The 12,861-nt window shown below is 31.5% G+C and overlaps 1 protein-coding gene across 1 annotated transcript in view; it reads right to left on the reverse strand.

Annotated features, from left to right (window-relative positions):
* Positions 1 to 4,112: 4,112 nt before the first annotated feature.
* Positions 4,113 to 12,861, reverse strand: part of LOC145322429 (A disintegrin and metalloproteinase with thrombospondin motifs like) — a 241,350-nt gene continuing 232,601 nt past the window's right edge. The window contains exons 20-26 of the mRNA XM_080164421.1: positions 12,439 to 12,534; positions 9,361 to 9,490; positions 8,964 to 9,065; positions 8,491 to 8,615; positions 7,509 to 7,879; positions 6,969 to 7,041; positions 4,113 to 5,312 (exon numbers count right to left, since the gene is read on the reverse strand). Coding sequence (XP_080020547.1) covers positions 5,219 to 5,312; positions 6,969 to 7,041; positions 7,509 to 7,879; positions 8,491 to 8,615; positions 8,964 to 9,065; positions 9,361 to 9,490; positions 12,439 to 12,534 — 991 coding nt within the window. The 3' untranslated portion in view covers positions 4,113 to 5,218. The remainder of the gene's footprint in view (positions 5,313 to 6,968; positions 7,042 to 7,508; positions 7,880 to 8,490; positions 8,616 to 8,963; positions 9,066 to 9,360; positions 9,491 to 12,438; positions 12,535 to 12,861) is intronic.

A 12,861-nucleotide genomic window follows, 5' to 3' on the forward strand; every position in this document is an offset into this window, starting at 1 on the left:
GAGATCCTTCGGTACACACAGACATCCTGTTACTTTAGTATAAGGATAATGCAAAAATTAAAGGATTAGTCGACTCCTGTACCCTTATTTGTAAACTAAAAACTCACGAAACCTTTCATTACATTTAAAAGGTTGATTATAATATACACATATGTGAATATAATGAAGATGACCGTCCGTCCCGATGAAGCTTATTTTCTAACCAATACCCGTACTTGCTACCCTTGATTTTGTCTTTTTGGCAGGGATCTAAAGAGATAAGACAATGGGCGATGAATTGATTTTATAGATTGGACGCCTAACTTAATAAACCAACAAATTAAAATTTGATAAAAGTCCCCAAACCCAAGAATAATAAAACTTTGGACACTAGTAAAATAAATGCCCAATGTCCCTTCCCTCTCTGCTATTTAGTTGGAGGTTCAGAAATCTCCTATCTCAAAAAATTGACTAAGCTAATATATATTCTGTCCTAACAACTAGCGGCTACGCTCATAGAGGCCTCTAGTAGCACTGTAAATGTTTTTTTTATTCAAATATCTAATTTGAGATTTGTTTATGTTGCGTTTAAGTCTCAGTGGTACTCTCCCCCAAAATAAGTTATAAACCTTCCCGGGACCTATGAGAAGCTACCCTGCAAAGAAGAACCCGATTGGTTCAGAGGTTAGAGAGATCCTTCGGTACACACAGACAGACAAATAGACAACACGTTACTTTGTTATATGGATTATTGGGAATTATTCCCAACCAATATTGGAGAGAAAAAAAATCTTGAAGCTAGTGGCTGTGACATACATATTATGAGAGTTGTTATTAAAGAGACACTGATTTTCTGGTAAATATTCTAATATATTGGAAAGATGAGAATCAATTGTTTTTATGCCAAAGATAAAAGCCCAGAAATATTCTTGTAACTATATTATTCACATTGGTATAATAATGGATAAAATTGGGGGATGTCATGGTGGTATATGTGTTAATCAATATCTTATAACAGCTGGATTGCAAATTCTATTGCTTACATGATAATTTTACAGGTCAATATACTGTTCTTTAACCCTATATTGAATTATTAGTGTGCAAAACAAATTTTTTTTTTGAGATGCCTTGTCGAGCACAGAACAACAGATCTATAGTATAGATGTATATACAGACAACTACTTCCTTAATTCCTCTTTCAAAGACCTCTTTCGTCTGCTTCTAAATCATTTTCTGCTACTTGGTTGTAATAGTATAAGCGACACCAATGGTTGATTTTCAATGACCCAATAGAAAGGTTCCACAAAGCGGTTGCGATGTGGAACTACAGTTATTTAACCCTTTCTCCCTCTAGTGTTTTACTCTAATCACAGAACCCCTCCAACCCCCCATTTATTTGTATAATTAATTGTAGGGGAGGCGAGACAAGTTTAGTTTTATAATTCATTTTAAAAATGATTTTAGGTGTGCGTCAGATCTCGATAGGCGAAATGTATTTTTGAGAGAAAGGAACCAATAATACATTTTGCATAAGAAATAATTATTTGATCCTATAGTGATAAAATAAAAAAACATCTTACCTATTCTCAGAGATATAAACAATCTCTCACTTCCCTGTTAATCTAAAAACATTTTGTCTGCATACAATTTCGATTGAATAAAAGGAAGAGGTCTTTGTTAACATAATACCAAAGTTATGCCAAAAAACACTATGAATGTCTACTAAATTGCATTTGATAAAAGGGGTTATGACTGACATACCATCTACCTGTCATTTCGTTGATGACATAATTACCATAGTTGATATAATAAAAGCACAATAATATGACAGGGTACCCCCCCCCCCCCTTCAGTATTCTTAAAGAAATAAAGAATCTCCCACCCCTCCCCAACTTTTCACTTCTAACCGATCACTTGATAGCAGGACTATAAGGAGAGTACATATGTCTGAATATAATTATTATTGGAAATATTTATTTTGGCTATTACAAGGACGATTAAGTCTAATAGTAGCGAAGCCGTTTGATATGATAAACCATAGATAAGAACATATACTGAAATAGATAGATAGAGAGGGAGGGGGAGAGTTTGACTAAGTTGATATATGTATACAGAAGAACAGACATGGACATATATAGCATAGCACCACTTCTGTTTTTTTCTTCATTGTCTTATTCCTATCTTCTTGATACATGACATTCATATGAATATTACAGGAAACCTAAGGTATATGACAATGAACGATAAATTGATATAAATTTCCAATTATGATAAACAAAACTATCCCATTGTAGACAATTCTGGTTGTTCAACCCAATCCAGATTTAATACAGGCCCCCAAAAGTTTTTATGCCAACTAAAAAGAGAACGTGTTTAGGAACTTTGAGAATGATAAATGTTCCCTCCCTCCCTGAATATTTCCACTCTTGTAGTGATATACATGATAAATATACTAGAATATCATCATTGTAAACAACAGCAGTTATCAGTGGATTCTGCTGTACTTAAGCGGTTTGTGTTTTGTCATTTTTATTTATGTTTGTTCAGAAATTATATGTTTTTAAAATGTTTTGGTTTTCATTTATTTTTTTTAGAAAATTGTCTTTATTATGATACGAAAATGATGTAGCAGTATAGCTCAGAACCTGTCCTAATTCAGCTGATATTAATAGGGTTTGAAGCCTTACTGGAAAAGTTACAATCCTTTTTGGGAAAATAGTCTAAAACCAATACCACTATAATATTTTTTTGCGGTTTTTCCATTTTGGGAAAATAGTCTAAAACCAATACCACTATAATATTTTTGTCCGGACATTTTTGCTATGTATTATAAACAGATATAAATAGCCACTAGATAATACGAAAGTTAATTCATAAACCTCACTATACATTGTAGATTAATGTATCACTATCTTTATTTATGGGTAAGTGTACAGAATAATACAAATACCTACACTTTTATTATCATAACAAAAAGAGCCGGAGATAGCTAATAGCTATTGAAACCAGCCCAAGGCCGACCCAATAACATGCAAAGATAACTGATAAAAGAAAAAGCAGTAAAAAATCAGGCAAACATGATTAGTGTAATTGAAAAACTTCTGAAAAGGGCTAATTCTCAAAAACCCCTAAAAATGGTTATTTTTCAGTTATTTCTTAGACTAGGAGCGAGACGGACTTCCGTTCCTGATTCAAAAGTCTTAGAACATTTTTAAAGGTACTAGTGGTCTTGTATTGACTAATGACACGGTTTACAATAGTGTGATAAAATAATTCTTTTTGGGAAACCCTAATGTATATATAATTTATGTACCTTACATATTTTGTGGTCTTGATTATGTGATATTGAAAAAGAAAGATATGCCAGTATATGTAACTTTACATTTACTTTAGAGATAGAATACTAGGTAAAATTACTTTTTCAACTAAAAACAATCAATAACCACTTTGTGGCATTATGAGTAAAAAAAAAAAAAAACGGGAAAAAGGGGTAAGTTTATAATATGTCTTTCTATAAAATTATGCTTTTTGCACTAAATCCAAATCTATACTTATTACATTTAAATTGAAAGTAACATGTGTATTTAAGGCCTTTTACACCCTAAAAAAAACATAAACTTGCAAAAGGGGGGGGGGGGCCTAACAATTATTTTCGAGATGTTGTGACAACATTACTTCCTTAAAACTACAACAATTAATATCCACTAATTCTTACTTTTCACCCTTATTTCAGTGAAATGTGACTAAATGACATTAAATCTTAGTTTTTAATTTTAATTAGTGTATTTTTGACTATAAAATAGCAGTTGATACATTTATTCATTTCAATAAAATATAAGAATGTCAAAACACAGGCATTTTCCCGCCAACGTTCCTCAAAAAGCTAAGCATGTGATTATACAGATATTTGAGGGCTTTATTGAGCCATGAAAGGGTGAAATAAGTGGAGGCAGGACAGTTTCCTATATTTCTGTTCTGCACTATATTGTTTTTCGTAAATTATCTTATCTGTGATTCTTCTTCTTAGGATTAACGGAAGAAGCTAACAGTTATTACGTTAGGTACGGACGGACGCACAGACCCCAATTATAGAAATTATAGTTTAATTTAAATTCAAGGATAAAATTAAAGTATTATTTAAACAAATATTTTATTCAACATATATAAAAATAATCATTAATATGAAAAGCTTATAATTTTACGTTTTAAACAATTGAAACAGTTTGAGGAATGAAACCAACTTTATAGTACTAGAAAAAGAATCTATGACTATATAGTTAGTTTCGAGGTCTAAACTGATTAAGTTGACTATTTGGCACACAGACATCCAAAATTTATATCAACAAAAAATTCATTAAAAAAAGCTTTTCATTTTTTTTTTTACAAAACTGACTAATAAACAAATAAATGTATCATTAACATATAAAATACTATACAAAAATGTACTAAATAGGATTCGCCTCAAAAAAGTATCGCTCATTAAAAAATTATATAAAAAACATGTAAAAGTTTGATTATGAATGAAAACAAGTGCCGAAACAAAAATTTATAAAAAAAAAGCGATTTAATTTTTTTTTACTAAAGTCAAATCAACAAAAAAATGAGCGAACTTATAATTTTATTAATATCTGTAAATAATCACCACAATTTTTATTTTTTTCTTTCTTAATAATGTCTTTTACTAATTTATATTTGTTCACTTGTTTGTATGTGTGTAATGCCAAACTGTATATACAGGATCTTCATAATTTGGGTATTCTAATTAAAAAGACCCTGTAGGACTAGTAACTTTAAAGCAACTTTTTAGAGACTAGATTAGTTACTTATTTTTTGGAAAGTCTTTTTAACTTTGGGGGGTTATTTTTTACCATAACATGGATATTTCATTGTGTTTAGGAATGTCTTTGAATTATATTTATAGGGGGGTTAGATAATTAGATTTAATAAACCACAGGCTTATTTATTAATATGGGGGTGGAGGGAATAAATTTCGTCTTTGACTTTTTGGACAAAAATCCGCAACTGATGAACAGGAAAATGGGAATAAAGCTGCTTAGAATCACTGTTATATTGGTAGCATAGCTACTCTATAATTAATATTAATATTATAACAAATTAAAGCTGGCATCTTAGAATTTGTAAAAAAAACTGTAAATAAAGGCACATGAATTTTACACATGATGTTTTGATGATTTTAAAAAGAAAGTAGCGGGGCTACTCTATATGTTTAGTTGTTTCGTTATCCGTGGGTAGAACCAGAACAGTAGGTTTTATGTGATTCACAACAGTTCTTCTTGATGTACTTGTGCTTGCAATACTGATATGCAAAACTCCTAAAAATATGCACAAAAAGATTAATAATAGAACTATGAGGTCATCTTTAGCGCAGCAATTACAGAAGTAGCGTATAGTACCTAATAAAAATGAAGTCATACAATACAAATAACCAATGATAGGCCAGTATACATTATAATGGATCAATGGTAAAATTTATACTGGCCTATCATTGGTCATTTGTATTGTATGACGTCATGTTTTGTTTGCACTATAGGCTACTTCCAATTAAAAGTTAGAAAAGAATAATAATAAATCTAATGTAAACATTATTTTAGAAACTAACACTAAACAGTTGTGTTACATTGCTCATCTATTGGCGGATTGGGATGGCCGTCGGACGGATATACCCAATTTCTAGAGTAGCTTCGCTAACAAACAAAAAAACCTGTTTATTAACCTATAACTTGTAAAAAGTCTACTAGTTGTTTTTTAGGTGTTGATTCATACCAACAAAAAAAGCGTCTTATTATAGTTTTTTATCACAGAATACTTTTTTAATTAGTCGAATTATTAAAAGAAAACATGAGTAGAACTGCAAACTTTTGGTAATCTTAACCATTTACTATATGAGAGCTTTTTTGATCTAACATTATGCTTAAACCATTTCTTAAATAATTAGATTGACGTTACAAAGTAGTTATAGAGTAGTTATACGACCAAAGTAGCAATTAAAGGTTTTACCTGTTTTGTAAGGACATTTGGATGATGATGTTTAATATATCGACAAAGTGGATGTATGATATACGTGGATATTATGACAGGGTCGGGGAAAAATTGTTACCAGTTTGGGTTGCTATTTTCCCAGTCATTTATTAGTCAGTTCGATAATCTAGTAGGAGGGGATGAGGTGAAAAGGGGAGAATCGTTATTTTAGCTCGATGCGTGGCTCAATAGAGTACATGAAAATCTGGTGCAAGATCCAAGTATAATATATCCATTATTGACAAGGACAATGATGTCCGTAAGTGGCTTAGCAATACCAAGCCAACAATATATTTAAGTAATGTAATCTTGTTCTGTATAAAACCAATGATTTAATGACAATTTTGGTAGATTTTAGTTAGGAATAAATAAGAATAAGTAAGTTTTGTTTTATGTATTGAAAATCAGTCAAGGAAGAAGAAAGTAAAAGTTTTTTTTAATAAATTATTTGGACTGAGTTTGTATTGACTGACAAAAGGCAGACGGTCAGACATTCCCTAATTATAAAATAGCTTCATATAATGTATACTGATCTAAAACCAAAATCCCAATAAAGCAATTTTAAATGTTGTTATTTATGTCATTTGTCATTTTATTATAATAGTCTTTTGTGCTATTACAGCAGAAAAATTAGGGCTAAAGTAGTCATATTTATGTTTCAATCAAAATTAAATAGTTAAAGTAAGAACAAAGAGAAAAATTTATGTCAAATAAAGAATCTTCTTTTTTTGTCAGGTATCCCAATTACCCAGTCATAAGGGCATACACAATTTTTGGTGGAAGTGGGGGGAAAGGAAGAAATAAGTTTTTTCTCCCCTTTTGGCATCCCTTTAATCTTATGATACACTAAAAAAGAAAAGTTTGCACATTTCACCTTATTTTACAGTCTTTTCAAGATTTGTCTGTTGTCATATTCTTGCTTTTTTTGGGGTGGCTAAAATATTCTTTACCTTAGAAAATCTTGACAGGACATGCTGCCAGCAATATTTGTGATTCTATCCTTACATTCCTCATCTGCGTATTCTAAAATAAAACACTTAAGTAAAGTTATCTATAGTTTGTCTTCGAAACCGATCAATATTCGGTGGATTTGAACCGATTTCAAATAATCAAATTGATACCAGTTTTGTTAGTCCGGGCCTTCATCCTATTGGGGCTTGTCATTTGTTATTTTAATACGAGGAAAGCTGTCTATAATACGAGGCGACAAATAACTGTTATTCCATCCCTCTGTGTTTGCAGTATAGGTTAGTAAGTGAAAAAATACATCCTTATATTTCAAAAGTCAGGAAAACTAATTCCTTCATCAATAGAAGGCCTTGCCAATAGCCGAGATTAGACCCAACTATTAAGTGCTTAAAGGCCATGATTGTTCAAGAATCATTGAATGCTGCATTTTAAAACATGATGGGTCGAATCTTATTTTTTTGTACAGTCTAATTTCTTGCTACTGGTTTTTAAAAAGCTTTTATTCTTTAAAATTATATTACCTAAAGTATTTTCATTAGAATCCTCATTCTTGACCGCCAGGGAGGATCTTGCTCTTGTTCTATACGACTCTGTACTAGTAGTTGTGGTTGACTCTGTTGTAGTTGTTGTAGTTGTAGTTTTGGTGGTGGTTGTTGTAGTAGTTGTCTCTGTTGTTGTACTAGTAGTACTTGTAGTGGTTGTTGATGTAAGATGGCGGAGGATTGAATGATTCTGCAGCCGTTTCCACCACGGCATTTTGGTTGTGGTCACGGCCTCACTGGTCGGCTCAGCCGGGCTTTCATCCCCGGAGGGTGTTGGGGGCAAGGGCGGGGCGGCGGTGGGCGGCAGAGGATCCGCGGCTGCTGGCGGTTTTGTCACAGTGCTCAAAGTCCTGATATTATGTATGGTATAGAATAGATGGGTGAAATAGATGTTGAATGCGTGTGTGTGTGTGATAACATACACTATGAAAAAGGTGAATGATTTACAAGAATTTTAAGATTTTCTAGTTGTCTCTGGAAATACTAAAAAACAAAATAAAGATACTAAAAACAGAAATACATTATTTAGACTAAATTGTACTCAATAATTTCTAAATCTACAAAACAATAATGAATAAATAACAATAAAAATATGATTTTTGACTAGAATGGATTACTCATAATGCGTCTTTTTAGTTAAGACTTTGGAAACATAAATATGTACAGAAAAAAATCAGAGACAACGTAGAAGAAAAATAGAAAACACTTTTTTTATGATTAAAAGTACAGGAGAAGGCAAGAAGGTTTATCATGCATGGGTTAGATTAGGTTAGATTCTAGTTTAGCAAAATGTATGTAATGTCCATATGTAAAGTTAGATTACTTTTAACAAAAATTACACATCCTCTAGCGGTTGAATATTGTATTAAAATATGGACAGTACACACATAGACTAGGCAAAGGCAGGCAGAGTACAGGTGGAAGAGAAGGCTAGACTCGGTGGCGTGCTCTCCTATAGAACCTCTGGGAAGGAGATTTGTCAAATGTTGGCGTAATGGCTGAGCCAGTGCGCCGCAGGAAGGAGCCACCGTCGCCGTAGTCGATGGCGTTCTCGTGTTCCCGCACACATTTACCATTCAGGCACATCTGAAAATATACAATTATAGAATAGCTGTGCTATTAAAAACAAATCTTAATATATTCAGGAGCAGACATAGGTTTCTCACAAAGTAGCCCCTTAATTTTTCACATTTTACTTCTTTATACACATACTTAACATTGACTTAATAGGGTCATATGAGTACATGATATATGCTGCAGTATATTTCTACTTAAGCAAACAGTTTGTGCAGTCAAAACGTTAGTTATCTGAAAATTCAAAATATAGGACAATGTATCTAAATGATAGGATAATTAGAGGGATCTTTTTACTGTTTTTACTGAATTTTAGGCTTTTGGGACAAGAATGGATAAATAAGCTCAAATGCCGCGTACCTGATTATCTCCACATCTGGAGCCCTCTGCGGCTGGTCTGTAGGACACACAGTAACCTGATCCAGCATCAAAACAGAACAGCTGTGCACACACTCGGTCATCCTAAACAAAATATTACTATATTCATATGTGCAATTATTCCATCGGCAGCTTGCAAATATTGGAGGCTTAAAGGAAGTAAATCTTAACTCAATCAGTGTCTAAAAAATCGTCCATGTGACGTCATAAAAATGAGATATTTTACATCTCTTTTTTAGGAGTTTTCTTTCCCACTTCCTCTCATCCCCAATTTTAATGACGTCACATGGCTGTTTTTGAGTTGCTTTGTAAAACTTCTTCCCTCTGGATGTGATTTAATTGAATTTTCAATAATCAAGTTCAGACAAGTTGTCTTTACCTTGAAACAAGCTGAAGTTCCTCGATCTTTGCGGCATTGCGCATCCAGGGACAAGAGTTTGCCGGGCAAAACACGTGGCAAAGATTCATCCTCATGGGGAGAGTTGTACATACACGTTGCTGTCTCTCCACTTAAACAAAAGATAATGAATTAGAAAAAATTCAAAAATATAATTAAAAACCTAAATAATTACTAGGGAGTGAAAAAAGCACACCTATATGTTGTTGAGATAGGCATCCCTATATATCTCATGGTACTCTGTTGGAAAACGTTATTGCCTTGCATTTTATTTGAATTTAAAATGTTATTTTATTTTGTTATGATGTTGATAATTAATTTCTTTTTGTGTAACCTTGCCTGACATTATAGATACCGAAAAAAACATAAAAAATATTTTTTTGTAAATAATAAAAAGAACAAAAAGGTACCTAACGAACTCTAAAAAAGTAACAATTGTTTTTTTTTCTGTGTAAAAATATCCTATGCAATCTTTGCAATCCATCTTGTTTTAAAAATATGGTATTAAGTATAAAATTACATGCAGCCGTTTTATGTTGATAATTTAAGTTCAAAAGATCAACACTTAATAAAAAGTTTTTGAAAAATGCGCTGTGAAAAAACAGTGGAAGTTTTCTTTTTGTTTGAGTTGCCCATTTGAAAAGCCCTCCAAAAATTGGAACAGAAACCAATTGATAGCCATACTAAAAAATCATGTATAGCATTGTATTACAGACAATTTTCAACGAATAGCATAGGATTAAAATTCTATAAATCAATAAAGTTGTGTATCAACGGGATGACACAAAAGGGAGGTAAATGTGGGTGTTATTTTATATGCTTTAAATCTCTCGCTCAAAAATTATTTAAAAATTGTTAAAATGTAGAGTATTTTAAGATGCAACTTTTGTAAAGAAAGCGCTCCTATTATATGCATTTTTTCACCTTTAAAAATATACAATTTTATAATTTTTTCTTCAAAATTTCACAAAGCATCTTTTGGCACCTATTTTTTTTGGTGGGGGGGGGGGTTAAACAAAAGAAATTGTATTCAATATTGCAGTAATTTTGCATTTTTAGGATTCTTTATTTCAACAATATATTTATATTTTATTGTTTGCAAATAATGTTTTCAATAATTATATTTATCTTTAAATAAAAGAGGCAGGATGTCTGCCTGTCTATCTTTGTGTTTTTGTACTAAGAGATTTTGCTAGATATTTACACATGGCTTTACATTACATTGAAGCTTTTTATAAGTCCCGGGTTTTGTTTTACATACTTTGGTTAGGATATTTTACCCCCTCAAATTTTCTTTTAAAGCTAAGATAAGGTGGAACACAACCTAACCAAGTGTTCCTAGAGGTCTCTAGGATCATATACGCCTTTGTAAATCGATGAAGCATGTTTATAATGAAATATTGTGGTGACATATAGTATGGCTGCTATTGTTAATAATGTAATAATTAGAAACCTTTATCCACCAACGCAATGATAAAGTTTAAATTTTAAAATTTCCTGCTCATTAAAATGAAAATAGTAGACATAAATAACCTAAAATTTTTAGCTCTTAATTATTTTATTCCTGCTTTATACTATATTTACCATACTTCTTCCAAATTTTGTTAACTTTTTGTTGCTGTGCAACTTCTTACCATGAGTGTACTTGTCTATGTAAAACATGGACAGATTGTGAAAAGTACATTAAATGTATGTATAATACATATGCATATTGTTAAATTTATTGCCTTAATGTGAGTAAAAAGTGCTAAGGCGGTCATTTTCTATTTTAAAAATTAGTTCCTTATTTCTGGAAATTATCATACAACCATACAAAACCGAGAAAAAATAGTTTTGATTTAAACTCAAACTTCGGCTGAAATTTTCAGAACCGCATATCCTTTTCTATAAAGAAGTAAGGTTTTTTATTTGTTAGTTAAGATCTTGCTAATGATTAAAGTGATTAAGTTTTTATATTTAGATGATAAGCTTAACGAAGGATTTTTGGAGATGGGTTGAGGATATTTTTCAGCCACATCCCTTTCCCTTAGAAAAAACCGTAGATTCTAAGGGTACAGCTGTCGTGTAACAGTAAGTTTCCTTTCCGACACTTCATCTCCACAAAAAGTCTACAATAATAGAATTTGCTTTTATGTGTATATGTAACACTTTGCTAATCTGATATTATCAGATATTAAACAGATGTGATTAAACACTCACTCAAAAAACTAAGACAATAATGAAATATGTTTTTAGTGGCGTTTATACTATATAAAATAAATTTGCTTAAACCTAATCATTACCAATAAGATAGCTTGGTGAAAAATCGGCTTCAAAACATTAAACCGCCAATTTAACATTTGTTTATGTAAGTGTTTAGTAGTTTAGGTATACACGGAAGAATAGGATATATAAGAACAACCCTTGTACCCAAATATTGGCAGGAAGAAAGGGTTTTAAGTAATTGCCACCGTCTCTTTCTCCATGAGATTTGAGCCTATTAGTTGAACTGAGTAAAAAATTGTTACAGCTATCCTAATTGCAAAAACAAGAAAGAAATTGAGAACTTTGACAATGTCTTACCAGTTTAATAAAAATCTACAACCCTTGTTTCTCCTATCCATTAAAAACTTTAAAAGTTTAACGTTCAGCTTAATTTAATATTTTCAAGTAGTACACATTGATATTTATGAATTCTCGACTAAATTGTGTTGCTTGGATTTCCCAAAATCTACTGAAATTTAAAAAAATGCTAGCAGGGTAATAACCATATTTTTTACAAGTATGTAAATACTTATAATTTGGTTGAAAATTTGTGTTCAACGTTTATCATAGGCGTTGCCAAGTCTTTAAATATAATTGAGATAAAAAAGTATTTTAGATACTCAATTTCAAAGTTAATTTAAAAATAGCAAAGAAAGAAAAACGACTGATACAATAAAAATTTTATAGCATAAAAAACATTAATTTTGACTAACAGAATAATTGATTGATAAACTTTATGGATCCATAAGTTATCTGTACAAAAATAACAAAAATGATAAATTATAACACCATCTGTTGAGCTAATTTTGAACTTACTTTAAGAAGTGATGAAACTGGTTAACAGTACAGTAGCTCCACTTGAACCCCTTGCTGGTGTGTCTCAAATCACTCATAATGTAACCATCTTCCCATCTAAATATATATAACACGTTAGAATCATCCTACATATCTTAAACCCTGGATAAAACGGGCATCTGAAAGAAAGGTGCTCAACCCAATTTTTACACGAAAATTGGTGATTCTTGGAACGAACAAGCATGATATCATTAGTATAACACCTATAAAGTAAATGTTAAATTTCTCTTTGAATTTTTATTCATTTTTGGTCCTCCAAGTTTCCCTGAAAAAGTTTAGTTGGTATATTTGTAACTGTTTTGGTGGGTAATATGCCTACTTTGAAATCTTTATGTTTATACAATTTTGCATCGAACCATCATCGACCAAATATAACATAGATTT

The sequence above is a fragment of the Acartia tonsa genome, chromosome 6 (genome assembly GCF_053477335.1).
Source record: "Acartia tonsa isolate MP-2025a chromosome 6, ASM5347733v1, whole genome shotgun sequence".
NCBI classification, from domain to species: Eukaryota; Metazoa; Arthropoda; class Copepoda; order Calanoida; family Acartiidae; genus Acartia; species Acartia tonsa.